This window comes from Sprattus sprattus (assembly GCF_963457725.1).
Source record: "Sprattus sprattus genome assembly, chromosome: 19".
Lineage (NCBI taxonomy): Eukaryota > Metazoa > Chordata > Actinopteri > Clupeiformes > Clupeidae > Sprattus > Sprattus sprattus.
This window is the reverse complement of record NC_137917.1, coordinates 23,713,259-23,733,011: the sequence shown is the minus strand read 5'-3', so window position 1 is coordinate 23,733,011 and position 19,753 is coordinate 23,713,259. Positions and strand designations below refer to the sequence as shown.

Sequence of the window (19,753 nt, the reverse complement as noted above, 5' to 3'; positions counted from 1 at the left end):
TGGCAGACACACTCCGGGTCGCCTCACTGAGAGCCCCATAGCATGCCCATACCTGCTGTGCCCAAGTGTACAGTACAGTATACTGAAATTAATAAATCAGTGTGGAAACTTATTATTTGTATAACTATTTGTGATTTTGTCCAGTGTTCTGAGACTTCGCATTGTATTGTTGTGGAATTGTATGTCATTATGTAACCAGTTAACACATTTAATGATTATAATCTCAATACACTTCAGCACACCTACACATCAGCAAGCTCTGTTAGTGATTCTGGCATGTTTTTTAAAGAGATAAGATAATAAATATCTCATCAGATATTCTCATTATGTGAACTCCACACAAAATGTAGCTAGCCCTGCAGAAGAACTCAAATGGAATTGCCAGGCATGGGAGGCCCTGTTGGCATGGCGTTTTTGCATTTGAAGCAAGGGAATGGAATGCATGTATAATGACAACCAGGTGAACTAGGTGTGTCAGACGAGGCACTGTTTGCACCACATCTGGAGCGTCTGGAGTGTCGCCCTGATTCAGGTTCATCAGGCATTCGTTTGGACCGTTACCTGGAATTACCCATGTCATCATTTTTTGACCTTGTAATCAAATTAACAACAGAGTGTAGTGATTCTGTGGCACGGACATTTGCTCATTTACCTTTTAGGAGATGTTAGGCAGACTATCCATTCCCTGTTTCTTACATTTTATAAAAAGTTATTCATGTGACTGAATGCATCTATTTAAAAAAACGAATCATATCAGGTCAGGTCATTTAAGTAAAATCAACCTGAAATTTTAATGTTCATTGAACTTAATGCTTTAAGTGTAGTCACTTTGCAAAGCAGTTATTGCAATACATTTTAAGTTAAATGTACTCAAAAGGTTTCTTTTCACATTACTTGGTGTTTTTAAGGCAACCACTTTCCTCAAATATTTTAGGTAAACTCAACTTATTGGGGCTTACAGTGATATAGTTCAAACAGATGCAGACCGTCTGCATGCCTCTCTCTTGTGGGCACAACATACAATCAGTGGTGTAGTGGTCCCTGAAGAAGTGGGTATACTCTTATTATTTTTTTAAGCAGCCCATACAGCACAGAATAAACGTACTGTTTTAAGAAGTGGGTTTACGCAATGGTGACTGAAAAATAAGTGGGTATACTCCGTACACCTGCGTATACCCTGGACTACACCACTGCATACAATCTACAATTCTACACTATCGAAAAAACTTTGTCAGGCGTTACTTTTCCCTGATTGCAAGTGTTTCACAACTGATCCAAGACATGACAAATGTGACACGTTCATGTATGAGCTGAACATTTATTTTTTACCCCAAATTGTTTGGTAGAGTGTGATAAAAGAACTGTTACCGTACAGGGCTACTGGAGAAAGGGTGTAAGCAGAAATGACTTATGACTCTTTCGAGAGAGAGCGTGCTGAGGCTAGCCAGCAGAAACCAGAGTGTAATTAATGTAAGCACCTGAGATCACACCTGTGGGAACCAGCCAAGCACCTGCATCAAGTACAGAGACATTTACAAGAACAGGTTCACCTGCTGACAGTTTACTGGAAATGTGCTATATCTGCAATCCACTTATCTGATAGATATCTGTTTACTTCATTTATTTATTGTAGTTATTTTTAAATGTTACATTGTTCTATAATATATATATAGGCTTCATATATTTTATATGAGTGTAGTATGAGTCGGTTGAAATTGACTACATGTAACTTACCCAGGTCAAAATGCAAGATCAAAAATGTTTTGATTTGTGTCATTTAGATCTGGCTTTGTGTGACTGTAACAGATTATCAGTCTTACCTCACATGGGTCATCTGTCATGAAAGCCCCTGGCATGAGAAGAAATGTTTCTGTCTCCATCAGAAGAGCAATGTTTTCAATGTTTTCACAAAGGAAATTACCTCATGATGATCAACTGGGAAACCGATAGACTCCCTTGGGAAAATATATGTGAGGCCCTTAAGCAGAACTATGAATCACTGATGAGTTGGTACTCTTTGTCTTGTGGAGCCCACGTAATCTGCATACAGAAATTGAATCAGATGTTGAATACAAGTGCACATCGCTACTATGTTTTGTCATTGTTCCACAAAACCATAGAGGGCTGGTGTCTGCCATAAACCGCTGGTGTCACAGCGACAGTATCTTCATTACATGCCAGAACTCGCCTCTGGATCTGAGGGGGCAGATGTTTCCAGGTCGCAAGGAGCCTGCAATGTGTTGAGTGAGTCAGGAGGGGAAATCCAGGCTGCACAGTCCTGGAGGGTCAGGGATTATTGCACATGCAGAATTCTATTTGTCCCTTGGTGACAGGAGGCCCGGCAGGAAGTTGTGAAAGAAGTCAGCTCATGAACTCAAAAGGAAATCTTTTGTGAAATCATTTAGGATCTGGAACACATTTACGGATTTATTCTGTTCCTGCATTTATTCCTCAAACCGGCTGAAGTTTCTTTCCCGCATACCTGTTGTGTGCTGCGTACGCAGTTAAGCATTAACAGCAGTGCTGGGAGAGGGGAATTCCATCTCAGTTCAGAAAGTCCCTGTGGCATAATGTTATTTTTTTAACTAGCATTACTTCAGTGGTATAAAGGTGCTGGGTTAAATACTTGGAAAAATCCAAACGGGCCGCGCACGGTACCCGGGAATGAGAGAGCTACATTTCTGCTAACTCACTCACATTTTTAAACACGGTTCATCAAGAGAGAGCCACTTGTGAAGTTTTCCATGACAATCCCGAGCCTCCTCTCAAATAATGTTTATTACATGATGAGCATCCTCTAATTATGTTCATAGTCATTTGCATACAATGTGAACAATCTACGCAGGTCTCAAACACTATTCTGATCTTGTTTACCGACCTCAACCCATGTCCCCAGCAGCTAAGTCTGGTTCCGCTTCTGTATTCAGTACACTGTGCCCCTTTTGTGGTTAAAAGATGTAGCTTTCGCTCTCTGCAGGTTTAGACTGCACATGTTTCTTGCAAATTGCATGGCACCTTTTCCTGTCACCTACACTCGTTGCTAGGCAATGCCCTCAGCAATCATTTCCTGCAGAAACCTCAATTCCAGTTGGCAGGCAGGCATACACAGACTCAAAATAGTTTATCACATAACACATTCACAGTTTTAAGTTTTAAGTACTACAGTTTTTACCACAAAGGATGACAAATAAATCCTGGAAGGGGTCTCAAATAAATAACAGTACAAATACAAACATGAACGTTGAACTCTGGATGCAAAGATTAGAATCCCTTCACCTCTCACTTTGCTTCAGACTGCTTTACTGTCCTAAAAGGTTTGGAATTTAACTGACCTTGCTTTATCCACAACATGATTGTTAAAAACACACATTTACACAACAACATCATTACATAAACTTGTTTGACTTTCAAGGGTATTCTTGATATATCTTGTGAATTAAATGAGACCCTCAGTGCCAACCGGGTTGTTTACTAATCAGTATGCACATAGCACAGCCTGTAGAGACAGACCCTGAATCCAAATCCCCAAGGATACAGACAGAATCTATCTGTTAGACTCCTTGGATCAATATAAATCCGTGCAGGATGCGAGAAAACAGATGAGTATTCACAGACTAGCTCACATTGATTGGATACAGATGCACACTCTTTCCCTCTGCCCCCAGTACCAAACAAGGAAATAGATTTCTACCCTTCAGGCCCAATGCAAATGTGATGCTTGATTAAATCTCACCGTGTTGAAGCAACAGGATTTCTTTCAGTGGTGGCATCACACTCTTACCATAATGGAGAGATCTTCTACATCAGTGGTTCTTAACCTTTTTGGAGGTACTGAACCCTGCAAGCTTCATAAGTGCATTCGCTGAACCCTTCATAATTTGAAAAATAAAATATGATTTCTTCAAAACGTAGGTATGTATAAAAACGGCCCGAGATTGCTAGTGTGAACCGGGCTATACTGCGTGTGTCTCTACCCCTACCCAACCCCTGAGAGTGTCTCAACGAACCCCTGGGGTTCGATCGAACCCAGGTTAAGAACCACCGATCTACATGTTATAATCAAAGCTTTCTGTTCGTCACAGTTCACATCTCACCAAGGCTAGGCTAAGGCATCACATCTCACCAAGGCCAGGCTAAGGCATCACATCTCACCAAGGCCAGGCCAAGTCAGCATATTTTCGATAGGAGCTTTGTTTTCAGTTCTTGTGGAACTGATTGTGTCGGCCACATTCCAAGGCAAGAGCAACTATATAGGGCAAAAAGTTGTATTATTTACAGGTGAATGTTAAAATGAGGAAAAAAAGTTAAAAATAGTTTTCTTTCCATTCGTTGACTGCAGTGGCATAACGTAGTTACGACGGGCCCAGGTGCAGGCTTTTAAGACAGGCCCTAGTCAGTGGCGTAAGACAGTGGTTCCCCAACATTTTACATCATGTTTTTAACTGCCGCTGCCACGCCCCCTACCCCCTGCACGCTTATTTTGCCTATAACACTTGAAACTGTGAAGTTGTCAGGGTAGATCACTAACCACCGCCGCGGTCACGCCCCCAACCCCCACAAGTATATTTTGCCTTCAGACTATTTACATTGATGTAAATATGTCTATGGCCCACAGGCTACGGGCCCCCTAGACCCATGGGCCCTGGTGCGACCACACCTGCTGCACCCCCTATAGTTACGCCCCTGGTTGACAGTACTAACATGACATGAGTCGAAAATGCCGATTGTGTGACTTTAAAAGACCCGTCGCATTTGTTTTATTTAAGAGAATACCTGAAGATTTCCATGCTAATCTGTGATCACTGAATGCAACAAAATTACTTGTTAATTTAAATGCACATGTGCATGTTTATGAATGTGATGTTATGTGTTGTGCAGGTTAATGTGTGTACATTTCCAGGATCATTACAATAGGCTCTGTAACCTGAGCTATGTTGGGTGTGTGGTTTGGGGGTTGAATGGAGAGCGAAGGGAGTGAGAGAGGTGTGCTGCTTCCTGCCGGCACATTGGGAAGACTAATTTGGTTATTTCTCAAATGAACAACTGTTAGGCGTGGCTGTGGCCAACAACAGAACAGAATTAAACTACAGGTTCAGTAGTAAACGGTTCGTGCCTGATTCTTAATAGCGGAGAACGCTACAGTATTATTCAATCCAACATTGCCTCACAACTTACAGGGGTCAGGTGGGAAGTACCCAAAAGCACTATTAACTTCAATGGAATGCGAAGGGCACTTTGAAATAGGTCAAGAAACGTTTCAGCATGCAGGCTGAATAAACAAGAGCATAAACAAGAGAGTGGTCTCACTCCCTCCCTCACTAATGCTGCCCAAATGCCACCTCTCTGTCTCACTCCCTCCCTCACTAATGCTGCCCAAATGCCCCCTCTCTGTCTCACTCCCTCACTAATGCTGCCCAAATGCCCCCTCTCTGTCTCACTCCCTCCCTCACTAATGCTGCCCAAATGCCACCTCTCTGTCTCACTCCCTCCCTCTGGCTCTCCCTCCCTCAACTGTAACACCATGAGCATGTGTGGGCATATTTGTGTGTGTGTGTGTGTGTGTGTGTGTGTGTGTGTGTGTGTGTGTGTGTGTGTGTGTGTGTGTGTGTGTGTGTGTGTGTGTGTGAAAGAGAAAGAGAGAGAGAGAGAGAGAACTCACAAGAGAGAAATTACAAGGGAGCCAGAACAGAGATCAATATACCGATTACAACTTTAATTTGCTAATGGTTTTGTGGACAGAAGTGTAGGAGCAAGCTTAAGGGCTATTTATAGTTTTCATATTTGGGTATATTGTAAAGTTCCGGCCCATGGAAATGAAAGTCCTTCTATTGTTTCCTGTTTGCCGGAGTTCAGAGCTCCGAGCTGTTGTGTTTCCTAATTTTCCATTTCCCTCTTTCCTGCCCTTTCTCATGCCCTCACCCCCCCCCCCCCCCCCCCCCCCCTCCCCCCCTGCGGCAGTCCCAGCACGGCCTGGCTATCACTCACTCTGGCATGCTGGGATGGAGCCACACCTGATCACTTGAAAGACTTTCTCTTGATAATCAGATTAATTTGTCTGCTGTCTTACTGTCTTACATGTATGGAGGTGTGTTGGCTTATATTCGCAGTGTGTGTGTGTGTGTGTGTGTGTGTGTGTGTGTGTGTGTGGGGGGGGGGGGGGGGGGGGGTGGTGGGGTGTTCTGACACCAATGATGGGTAGGACATTACACTGCACAGCATGGCCAATATCCAGGTCTCAGCGTGGGCCTTCGCTGACAGCACAGGCTGATATACTGCAGTGCCGATGGACGGGAACTCATGGTGTGAGAGGATGGACGGGGGGATGGTTTGGCTTGTCTTCAAGAAAGAGGGAGAGGAGAGAAAGGGAGAGAGAAACAAGAAGGAGGAGTGAAACAAGGCTAGGGGAGGGAAGGGACAGAGAGAGAGAGTGAGTGAGTGTGTGTGTGTGTGTGTGTGTGTGTGTGAGAGAGAGTGAGAGTAGGAGAGAGAAAGAGTGAGTGAGAGAGATTCCTTTGTGCTGACGTCGGGCAAAAAGTCTGGTAGTCTGTTAGGGGGTTTACAGTCCAAGTGGAAAACACAGAAGGGGGTGAGTGGAGTGTATACTCACTGTGAAGGCAGCCTGGGTAGGCCTGTGCACAGACGGGAAGCTTCAGAAGTTACATCGTTGTTACAGAGATGAGAGAGCACAGCATTTGCAGCATTAATCTCAAATATTTGCGATTGCTAATGACCAGCATCTAGACTGCCTGACCCTTACTACCCTGCACGTTCACAGTGAGTGAACTGGAGTCGTGTGACTGTGACCTTCATGTTTGCTCCCTCCTGCCAAAGCAGGCCTTTGATGGCCAATCTAGAGGGCTTCAGCAGGTCCGCCGTTGTGTGTCACTGAACAAATGTTTTAATGCTTTTTATCAGATTAGTCCACTTAAGCCGCAGGGCCCTGGTCGATGGTCCACTCCGACGGAGAGGTAATGTCATTACGGCCCCAGATCCAGTCAGGCTGGGCCGCCCCCACGATTGATCGACCGCCTCCTGAAAACCACTAATGCTGGGCTCCATAAAAATCAATCATTTGTTTATGAAATATTGATATTGGCTGATACGTCTTATCTGAGAACTTTGGATGAAGAGGATTTACAGAGGGTATAGGTGATCTCTGAAGAATGTCAAACCAGTTATTTACATAGTTCTTTTGATTCGGGACACACTAATCATGAACAGCAGGTTAAGCATAAGTTTAACAAGTTACTGGGGTGTAACGTCATGGCAATTACATAATAAAGTGAATAGACGTAGTGAATGAGTACAGTTAGTAGTTAAGTAGGTCAAAAACCAGTTAAATTATTAAAATAACAGTTTTCAAGAGAAAATGCTTGAGATATCAAAGCTGCTCTCATCTGTCCTTTGATCTGCTGAAATAGGACATTATCTGAAAAACAAAATGGCCCCTCTATCTTCAAATATTATGCCAAGTACCTTCTCCATTAACTAAGCTGCCGCTGATAGTGACAAGACAGGGAGAGATTGAGTTTGCCTGATGTAGACCTGCCTGAGTGCTGTAGATACTGTCAGTTAGGACCCTTGACTGAAAAACGCCAGAGCACTGACTCGAGGGAGCCCGAGGAAGATATTTCACCAAAACCTTGTTGATCTGTTTGTTGGTGGCGCCCTCTGTCTCCCAAAGGTACAAAAAGCAGCTTCACTCTTAACAAACCAGCAAGGGAAGAAATTAATCTCATAACTCATCTTCCTCCAATACCACAAAACAGACAGCAAGAAACCCACAACCTCCGGCTTGGTATCCAACACTGCGTGGGCATGTCAGAAGCGACGGTGAGGATTATGTGTGTGTGTGTGTGTGTGAGGCCATAGGAAAGCCTTTATCAGGGATAAGAGCTTTGTGGATCAATACCTGCAGCCAGGGCCGAGCCCACACGACCACTAATGAATTCAGGAGTTTCCAGCACTGTGGGCCTGATGGGCCAGCTCTTTATTTCGTTATTTCGTTCGGAACGTTGTTTTTTTTTGGTGGCTGGTATTTTACATAGAAATGCGTAGAAATCTGAAAATAGAGCTGTGTAAAGATTCATAAGACTATGTATGTATTTGGCATGACCAAATGAAGAACTGATAACAATAGTGTTAGCATTTTAATACACTGCATTTTATACACATGGAGCATAAATCACTTCAGGATGCGTCTTTAATTTATTTTTCTTTAATCCTTAATTTAAATGTACAGTAGCTGCATTGGAAGTCCCTGCAGGGGATCACCACATCTGGCAACGTCCTCCACACGTAACCGCACACTTGTCACTACATCTATTTAAATGTTATTATTTTTCTCATTTACAAGGGTTAACTACACATAGTTGCGTCAATTTTAAATGACTGACAAGAATTGGGGCAGCCTGCCCACACCGACATCATTTAACACCTCACATTACAGACCCTGCCGTATAGATTTTGACAACATTGATTTACAGCAGCGCAGCATAGAAGCCTCTGTGCAGGCTCTCTCTCTCTCTCTCCCCGGGCTGATACATGATGGATGGACCCCCTCCACTCTCAACCTCGAACACACTTAATGAGTTATTCTACCGTGCTGAGCGCAGCACTTTAGAGCTTGTCTTTTTTATATTAGCAGTGCAAAAGGTTACCAGCAATCTATTATGGTGTATTGAGACACCGGTCGGAATATGCTGACTTATGTGCAAAAGCCGGTGATTAAATTAGAAGCTTTTCCGAGTGGTGTTTGTGGCCACCAAAAGAGATTTAATCTCAATACACGTCAACAATTGTTTGCAAATTCTGTTTTACAAAAAACAGGCTGCACAAAATAGGCACCAGATATTCAATTACAGGGTGGTCAGGCTCCCTGCTGATGACTAGGGGATGGACAGTGCACAGTGAAGAGTGCAAATGAAGCTCAATTGAAGTGTTTTAAAGTAAATGGTATAAATTGTAACCCGTTTAATTGAAGAAAGAAAAACGACTATTATCCTTTGATTATACGCAGGACATTTGGTACTGATCAAAGGCATTTGAGCCTCTAAACAACAATGTTAAAAAGTGAATTGGATCACAAGTCTTAAAATCTGCACAAAGAAAATGTCTGCATTTATGCAGTGGTTAATATTTTTAGCCCAAAGATAAATGGATGTCAGCTGTGAAGACACTGAGTGGAGTGTACTGAGTGTGCCTACGCACACAGGAATCTGGGTTTATGGAGCCAGCACGGATTGTTTTCACGGTCCATGGCTACGCCTCCAGAACCCCTTTCACAGTGGCAGGGGTAAGTAGGGCAAGCCCGAGTCCTGCAGAGGCAGAACAGAGGGGCACTTTGACAGGCCCGTTTCCGTGAGAACAGTCTCTATGGAGTTAGAGCTCTCCTTCTCCTGCTCTACTGAACACTGCCAGGAACCTGCATTTAAAATCACTCAAAAAGGGTGTATGTGTGGTTAGCATTGGGGAAATGATTTGGTGCTGCCATTTACGTACTTGAGGTAAAGAACAGCTTTTTTAAAATGGTATTATAATAGTCCCGGTATGTTTTTATAGATGAGGCTTTTAGAATATCATATAAGTTGACATGGGCAATAATAATGTGATATTTTATTGGATGCATACACGTAATATGATAGGAAATGGCTTTTAAGCAAATCTGCTATTAATACTGAATGCTTATTATTGAAATTACATTTTAGTTATTGTTAATAAATAAAGGCCAACATTAAATACTTTGTTTTTGTTAGTAACTACATTTACAGAGCAATAAAGTCATACTCACAGTATGGGTCAGGAATAAATTACTTAAAGTGCAGCCGTTTAAACCCCTCAACTAGACTACAAAGGCAATAAGTTGAGGCAGAGTTCTGTCAAAATCTGCCTCACTCTGAGTGTACACAAAGAGACACATTTTTGTGCCTCTCCCAGTAATGGCAGTCTTCCGGAAAGTTCCAAGCGGCGCAGCTCTCCTTGTGGCGACTGACAGCGTGGACCACGAACCCAACCAGCTGTTTCTCCAGAGCCTCCACCACAGCCTTGGCGTCCCCTCTCTTCACTGGACCCGCCATTAGCTCCTGTATGCTCTCTGTGGGTACCGGCTGGGGACTGCAGCTGTAGGACACCACCAGGTTGGTGTCGTTCACCTGCGGGCATTCAAACCAGTTCTTCCCATTCACAAGATGGAAGTTCTCCCCAGCCCTCCAGTTGCGGTAGCTGCTGCCGGACTGGTTGATCACGCGGACAGACCAGCTGACCCAGTCATACTTCCGTGCCAGGAAGTCCCGCAGCTGCTCGGCTACGTCCTGGAGGTTTTTGGTCTCTTTTTCCTGGATCAACTTCTGGGCGTCAAGGTTTGCCTGCTCAGGGAACGCCATCACACATGCCTCAATGGCTGCCTTCATTTTGGTCTCGACCTCCTGGATTTTGGCACTCCACTCCTGAATCTTCTCCTGCTCTTCCTCCTCTCCTTGGCTCAGGGCACAGTGGCCAAGCAGCGCGATCAGGCCCAGGCAGAAGAGCTCCTTCATCCGCACACAGAAGTCCTCCAGGACTCTCCTGTTGCGAGCTTCATACCTCTCTACAACCTCCAGGATGGATTCACCAAACGTGTTGCTGCCCATCAGTGCATCGTAGAGAACACACAGGTTCTTCTCTCCCCCTGTTTTGGTGAAATGCTCCAAGAATAACCGTGTCTTGACCTCACAGAACTGGGGTTTCGCCTCCAGAATATCAACGTATTTGCGGAACTGGTTGCGTAGGTTCTCCTCAACTGAGAAGTACTGGGTGTCCACACGGCCCTTCTTAATCTCGCAGTCGATGTCCTCCAGCTGAGAGGAGAGGACATCAAGGCGGTTTCGCACTATCAGGAACTGCTCCTTCACATAAAAAACCTCTTTACTCTGCACGTTGTCCAGGGCGAGGCGAAGAACAGGGGCGGCACACTCACAGAGAGGAAAGAGCTCTCCCACAGTGCTGGCTAGCACCTCTGCCCCTTTCTCCAATGTCTCCATCACTGCTTCGATGGCCTCTTTTTTCTGGGCCACCACCTTCTCAAGCTGACTTGGCATTGCCTATAAAACACACCCAGGTGAAAAAGCCAAAGTGACTAAACAGACAACCAATTTTGAACTGCACATATGTTTACAGATCTGTCTCAGTTACTTCAACAAATAATAATAATAATAATAATACATTTTATTTATAGGGCGCCTTTCAATAACAAACATTCCCTTAAGCTCACCCCTTCCATCAACTTTAAAATGCTAGTGCACTGACTTAGTCTTGCCTAAACAATGTTAGGCTAAAAAAGCCAAATATCAGTATTTTAAAATATGTGTAAAATTATTTGGTTTGCGTTTAATCAAATGGATATAATAGAATTTTTTAAACATTGATTAAGTGTGCATAGTTTACGCACTATTTGTGGTCGCGGTAGACCTATTTCAATTTATATCCGTTTTTTAACCGCATTGGACACACCTTGAAAACCGCTGTTTACCTCTGAGTCTCTATGACACATACACACGCATCCTATCATCCAATATCAACCCTATTCTGTACCTGCAGTGTTATCGCACAGCAAGACTGTCACGCCTGGACGAGAGAACAGCTGCTAGATCCTCCAAGTTTCACAGATTTTCCCACAGTGTGTTTGGGCTTAACACGGATTCTGGCTGGAATGACGATACAAATCTGTGATGGGAAAGAGAGGGAGTGGGGCAAAGCGTTAGAGAGAGAGAGAGAGAGAGAGAGAGAGAGAGAGAGGGAGAGACAGAGACAGGGAGATAGATAGGGAGAGAGAGGGAGAGAGAGGGCGAGAGAACGAACTGAAAAGTGCTTGTGCGCACTCTGTGGACAGACATTTTTGGAAACACCTATTTTTTTTTCTTTTATATATTACCTTCCAGGTTATTTTCATGATGATATTTGAAGAGACTGGGATTTTGCTGCTCACAGACACTGACATTCTACCCCCCGTCAGAAGATGGTTAAATAAACGCGCACGGTGCGCAGTGTCTATTGCTGCAGGGAATCAAGTCAGGAGATGGTGAGTCATGCAATGATAATATAAAAGATATATTTATATGACTGTAAAATATGTTGAGGCATACCTGTCTTGGGAAAAAAGATATATACATCACTTATGTTCACTTAATCAGTGGTTAAGATTAATGTAATGTTCAAATTAGCCCATTTATAAATACAATTAGTGAACTACTGCCCACTGTAATGATGTTTCTGTCAGTTATATGCCAGAGTATGACGAACTAGGTGATTAAACATGTTGGTGATGGGAGACGAAGGAGGGGGAGGGGTATTTTCTTCAATCGCTAAACCTTAAAAAAAAAACTATCTACGAAAACCCTCGTGTTGCTAGTGATGTAGGCTTGTTATAGGTGTATGAACAGTATGTTGTGTTACAGATTGTTTCTTGGTCACTCTACATACAAGAGCATTTAACAAAACATTTGATTGATATAGCTTTGGAGCCTTAGTGCAGTGTGTTACGTAGTCACTATTATAAGAAACGAATTCCTCTACCGTGTACTGCAAACTTTAAGCTTAGATAAGATTCAGTTTATATACAGAAATATGTTATTACAAAACGTGATCTCTACGTGATCTTCTGACTCACTATCTGTTTAGGGACATCCCACTGGCTGTAGAGAAGGCTCAGGGCAATGCGTAACCGTGCGTAATTGTCCGGGTTGGAGAGTATGGCGCCACGGTACATTATCACGATACCCATGATTTCAAAAGAACCTCGATGGCAAGATTATCGTTGATGACATATCCCTTCGTTCTAAAAAACAATTCACCCTTTCATCTAATGTTTTTCTTCCCTACTTAAGCTCTAGAAAACCTGTTATTCCTGTTGTAACAAGGGCATACTTCAGAAACTTGTGTCTGAGAAATACTGAGAAATGTCTGAGAAATACTGGTATCCGACGTTGTTTTGTCTGCTATAAGGATTACGTTAAGCTACAGATAAGCAACGTTAGACGGGGCGTTGTATGAAATAGTCAAACTCACAAACTGCTGTCTAAAGCTGGTTGTTTTACATCGGAGCTGACATCATGACGCATATCTACTCATATCCACGAACAATCCAGTAGACATACAATAGTCAAGTAGTAGACAGCACACTCAACAACACACACCTGTTCAGGAGTGCAATTACGTCAAATCACAGCATGGGAAAAAAAACCTTCCTGTGAAACCCTCTTCCCATGCCTCATTGACATCTAGTGGCAGAACAATGTATTTCAAATAAACAGCTCTGGAAAAATTAAGAGACCACTTCAAAATGATAATCTTCTCTTATAAATGCTCTAAATGACAATATTTGTATCCGGAATTTGGGAGAAATGATGTCAGTAGTTTATAGAATAAAACAAAAATCTTCATTTTACTCAAACACATACCAATAAATAGTAAAACCAGAGAAACAGATGGTCTCTTATTTTTTTAACAGAGCTGTATTTCATCTGGAATGGTGTGTGCCTCTGGCAGTCAGTTGACCATTTTACTTAAAATGTATCAGAGAAGATATCCTGTTAAACAGACCAAATACTTAATACCTAAAGGGTAAATTAGAAACATTATTACCAATTATTGTCATTAATGACATCAGTTTCAACAAACAACAAAATGTTAATCAACTGGTGTATACATGGTTATTTATTTTTGAATTGCTCTCTTACAAAGATAAATATGAATTCAAAAATAAGAGTCCTTCAACAGTTTGTGTACTTTTATTTATTTCCTGTGCCAGAGGGGGTGGGCATCTATAGAGGAAAGGGGGGTAAAAAGCTCACTCAGGGGCAGAAGAACAGGAGGAGATCTTAGGGGCAACATCAAGAACTCCAACTGTTTAAGTGCTTCAAAAATGTTCTAAAGATCAACGCAAATGACCAGATCCACTCAGTATGTATAAAATCCCAGCTTCCCAACACGAGTCCAACGTCGGGTTGACAATCCCTTACATCCTGTGTCCATGGAAACCCATCTCCATCAGTAGGGTTGGCAGGACCAGTGACAAAGCTTAGTCTATATCAACCAGTCCCGTTGAGGCGGCTCTGAATTGGGGGTTATCCACAGACTTGTTCCCTTGTTTCAGGACTAGGAGAGTCCAGGTCCCAGGTGGTCTGGAGAATACTGTTGTCAAAGAGCAGCTTTACTTGGGGTATGGACCTATCCAGTCTGTCTGTTATTCTGCAGAAAAAGCAGGTGGTTCATATGGATGCTGCTATGTCTCCTCAAACCCAAATCTGATTGGCCACAGAAGGTAGATGAGAAACAGGTAGTCATTTGATTCACTGGCTACACAGCAGCCTTACTGTATTTCCTCTCTCTCCACGTGTAACTCAGAACAGGTGCTTCCTTGACAGCCAGTCGTGGGTTAGTATGTCCTCCAGGACTGGTCTCTCAGTGGGCTCCTTACTCATACACCAGTTAATGAGGTCACGGCAGTCTACACAAAAGGTTGTAGATGAGTGGTGTTACAATTTACAACTTATACTTTATAGAAGTGCTTTAACAGGGTTAAATAAGTTCTTTTATGATTAACTAGTAGTTTCAGATGTATGCTTTCAACACTCCCTTACCTTTGGACACACCCTCTACAAACTGTGGCTGTTTAAAGATGATTTCTTCTTCGCCTTCGAATGGCAGGTCACCACAGACCAGTTCGAAAAGCAGGACTCCCAGAGACCATACTGTGGTTGGTGAAGCCTGGTACTTCCTATGCGAAAACCACTCAGGTGGGAAGTATTTCCTGGTGCCTGGAAAATATATACAGATAGAACACATCACATACCTATAAAGAATCCGTCACATTCAGAACATCACACATTTTGTTATTAATTCTTGAGCAACTCACCAGAAAAGTGATTATAAGACTCTTTGAGGAGATCCCCACAACCGAAGTCGATCAATTTAACTGTCCAGTCGTTAAGGTTGACGAGGACGTTCTCAGGCTTCACATCACGGTGAAAGACGCCACGGTCGCGACATTGAATCAGTGCCTCGACAATTTGACTCATGATCTGTCTGGCCTGCGTCTCGGTGAGCCGACCACCATATCTGTCACAGAAGTCGAACAGGTCTAAACAGGGGCTGGGGCGCTCCAAGACCAGGACGTATCGGAGGGGCTCTTCAAACCAGTCCAGCAGCTTCAAAATATTAAGGCTTGCTGAAGGCTGAGACACCATAGTCATCAGTGCCACCTCCCTAAGAAGACGCCTTCCATCACCAGGCTTAAAAGAAGGAAGACAAACAACACATTAGAGACACAAGAAAGATAGGTGGCGACTGTACCAAGACAAATTTATGTTTAACACTTTTTATTGGTGTTTTTTGGGTAATCAATACAATTATATCACAAATCTAATTATTATACCCCTACCCACAGGCTGTACCAAGACACATTTATAGTAGACATGTTGTTACTAGCTAGTAGTTTTTCATGTGGTTTGTGGATCATTCAGTATAACTAAAAAATATACTTACCATGGTAATGTATGTGTTTGAATTTAATTTGGGGATGAACTTTATGGCCACCTACAGGGAGAAACAAAAATAAATAAATAATAATAATTATAATAATAATAAATTGGATGCACTAACTTTAGGGTATTGAAGGAAAACAGAAGGTAAAGTGGAGAGCCTCACCTGTGCTCCATCAGATTTCCTTGTTCCTGCGTAAACAGAAGCACACCCTCCTGACCCGAGCAGATGTCCAACGGAGTAGCTGGAAGTGAAGGTTGCTGCACAAGAAAACATGGACAGCAAAGCTGTGTGAGATATTCAAACAGACTGTAAGATTCACAAATCTTTGCCATGTTTTCAACATGGTGAAAAGAAAACTAATGTAATATATATTTGTTCATTTTCCGAGGCTTTGACCCTGGGGAAAGCCCACCTATTTAGTATATGTAGGGCCTTTAATTTCCTTTCAGAACAGGAAATGTTCATTGAATTTTTTGATTTAACCTTGGCTCAGATTAACCCCATTAGCTGGGTAGCCCCAAGCTCTTACCTTGGGAGGGTTCAGCACATCTCTTCTTTGCCACTGACGGGTTCCCCATGGAGACCTCACCATCTGCCTTCTGAACATTGGGGCTGCGCGGCAGCTGGCATTCAGCTCTTTCACCAGAACTATACTGCCGCTTCCTTTTTGGCACAGCACCGCTTGACCTTACAGCTGGTGCAGGCTGTGGCGGTGGGCAGTTCTGACTAGACCTCTTCCAGCTGTTTCTCTCCTGGTCTTTGGGGCTTCCCTGGCCAGGCTGGCAGGCTGAGTCTGAGGCAACCGGTTGACTTGAGCTGGATTGATCAGGGACCCTTTGGCTGTTGCTGAGGACAGGCTTTGGGCCTTTTACCAGTTGAGTTTTGTCTAAAGCAGGCAGATGACAGTTTAACCCATGATTCAATGGTTTTATGACATTTGTCAAATTACAATATTAAGTTACAGTGCAATATTTCCATATTTCAAGTGTATGATCATCAATCATAAGAAATCTTAATTCTACGGTTCCCAACTTGATTGATTTCACTAGCAGCAATTAACATAAACATTTACAAATAATGTGTCATGTTATTCATTTAGAACATTTCATATAAGCATAGGCCTATATCAAGATAGTAGTAACAGATTGTCAAAGCTTTTGGGAAACTCTTAATGTTGAGTCTGTTGAAAGTGGCCAATTCATATTGTCTAACACCTTACCTTCGACCCAACCACAGAGGGAATATTAATCACTCAAAACAAAGCAAAGGCAACAGCTCCCAACATCAAAATGGGGATAAAATAATAATTGACCAGGTCTACCGATTAATTCATTGCTTAAGAATATATCTTGCCGCTTTGTTTGTTATGAAATAGCCTAATACATGTCAATTCGTTCATAGTTAATGCCTATTTAAATGTGATGTATTATTATTATTGTTTACCTGGGCGGAGTTTTCGACGTTTTCGAAATGGCATGATAAGACGAGAGAAATATTATAGCGCTGTGAACTGCTCGGCTTAAATCATTAAATGATGAAAGTTCTACTTTGCCAATCTCATCGTTCTAAAGTCTACGTGACCTCATAAATATGACCCAAGACACGAATTAACACTAGGCAACCAGTCTTTTTCGAATTCAATCAAATCATTACCTATGGCAGGTTTGCTATGTGCGATCCTGAAAATAGGGAAATATCGTCTACTCACCTCTGGATTGATGTCCGTACACAAAGTGCGATTGAAAACCGAATTTAACAATCAGTATATGCCAGGACAGGACCTAAAAACGCAATGTTTTCCCCTCTCATCACCCCGTTTTTTGATGTGGTCCAGTCAGAGGTCCACGAGTTTTTACACGAGCATGACTCTAGGCTGTGTAGTAGCATACCCTGTAACAAAACTCATTTAAAGTAGCCCTATATTGTAGCCTTACGTTACTTTGCACACTTTAATATAAGGTCTACTTTATATTATGGCATTATAATCATGCTCTGCTGACCAACATAAAAAATTATGAACTGAGTTTCACAATGAGCCAACCTTTATAGCTAGCCATTGCTAGTCATCACAGTTATACTAGCCACCACTACTAGCAAGGCAATATAATGAATCAAGTTGACAATAAGGTTACATTTAGTAAGTTACCTTTCCATTAAGGCCAATATTATAAATGACATGGGTGAGACCACCCGAGCCCGAGGATTTCACCATAATTCATTCAGGAAAGGAGAAAAACCGCTGCTTCAACCTAGAGTGGTTCCATGGGAAAACATGCTGCAAGTGTCACTGCTAGAAATGATCGGCCAAGGCTGAGTCAGAGAGTAGCTTTTCAAAGTTGAAAAGGACTGAGACATTTACTCGCAATACCATGGGGCAACACAGATTAAATGCACTTGATGTGCTACCAATTGAAAATGAATAGAAAAGAATTTGATAGAAAAGTTATTCACGAGTTTGCCCAGATAAGAGATAAGAGTAGTCAATCTTTTCTTTTCAATCAATTAGTGAGTCTATTGCATTATTACTGTTAATTCGCCTGTAGGTTAAGGCCGGGAAAGCAATAGCTTTGAAATGTTATTTTAAATGTGTTATTACAGTTGTAGAATATGTTGTAGCGAAAAACAACTGTTTCAAATCTTAGGGATAATATTCAATCAGAGTCAGAAGTCCGGAGTGCGATAAACTGAAGTTTTATTCAATCCTGCAGACACTTCATCCAAAAAAAGAGTGGTGGTCCATGGAGCAGCTCTAAATTTTCAGAACTCGTCACTTATGCTAATCACAAACCTCAAACTGTATCTAAAATGAACCAGTCAGAATATTCCCTCAAATCTCCACATATTTCATCCACGCTTTAGCCAATCAGAATATTCTTGTTCACCTGTTGCAAGGGAATTTTTTTGGGGGAATAGACCCTTGTGACCACATTTTTGGTTTCCTACAATGTTGCAAAAAGCCTTTTTGGAGGCTTTGCCTGTCCTTGACTTGTCAGCATCTCTTTTCTAAAGACTCCCCCATGACTGCTTGGCTGTCTCCATCGGCCTGCACCGGTTGGGCCTGTTTCTCTAAAACAAGTCTCATCCCTGGGAACAGTCCTTTCTGCTGACCTTACAAGACACTCACTTCTGCACACAGGCCTTATACACTTCTTGTTGCAAAACTGCCTTAATTTCACCACACCAATGTATTATAACCATGATTCTCAACAACTACAATTATTGTAATAACTCCTCAACGCGTTACGTGAATTTGTGGTCACTTATTAGGTGCGTTTGTGTTTGGATTCACTTAGCAAGGGTTGTGTGTATTTCATTGAGAGGTACAGTCTATTGTGCCCGGCCCATCAGGCTTTTCCTGCCAGAGACGCCACTGATTGTTGGGTAACATTATCTCTTAAATGTGAGACATTGCTAGGCAGCCTAAAATTATTTTACATGTTTTCATATGCTTTCATGACCAGAAATGTACTGACGTTGAGTATAGTAAAGCTGCCTGCTGACAATGGAAAAATATGCTGTGACAAAAACATGTCAGTGATAGGCTTGAATCATACAATATTGTCCATCATCACTTACACAGTGTCTTGTTTGTTTTCAGGCTCTTGTTACCTGTAGGCGATCCTTCCCTTCAGTCTGCGGGTCCTCAGCAGTGTGCTCTCCATATCACAGTGAGTATGAGGCTGAACACCTACAGCCTCTATTACACTTGAAATACTTAAATTTTTCATTATTGTTCAGGATGTGTTGTTTCTTTTCAGGCTCCTCGGCACGTGCTTTGGCCTCCAGCCGTCCTCTGCTGTGTGCTCTCCATACCTCAGTGAGTGTTCCAATTAAAAGTTTGTGATTCTCAAAATCAGCCAATTGCTATTCTTCTAACGTCTTCTGTGTATGCGCCCGGAAAAATGTAATGTTCCTACAGTCCTGGCACTGTAAATGGGAAACAAATATAGGGGGTCGGACCGAGCCAAAAACAATTCCAGCCTATCAGCACATTGCTGAGGAAGCATGGAAGGCAGGGGTTGTAATTTCATTGGCTGCTGAGCACAAATATCAACAACGCAAACTGCATCTTTAAGCTACTGTGAATGTTATACCTCCTTGAATGCTATACCTTACTTAAAGCTTTCACACACATGGCATTGCCAGCTATACTGCCAAAAGACACCAGTAAGTGTGTTGGCAACCTTCTATCAGTGTCAGCTGGGCTGTTGGTGGTGTTTGCAAGGTTTTTCCA

At 42.5% G+C, this 19,753-nt stretch overlaps 1 protein-coding gene across 1 annotated transcript; it reads right to left on the bottom strand.

Annotated features, from left to right (window-relative positions):
• Positions 1-9,890: 9,890 nt before the first annotated feature.
• LOC308380449 (protein rapunzel-like) lies at positions 9,891-11,075 on the bottom strand (the record flags this gene model as incomplete). Its single annotated transcript, XM_080857790.1, has 1 exon — positions 9,891-11,075. The coding sequence occupies one exon, from the start codon at positions 11,073-11,075 to the stop codon at positions 9,891-9,893; it is 1,185 nt and encodes a 394-aa protein (XP_080713916.1).
• Positions 11,076-19,753: the final 8,678 nt, after the last annotated feature.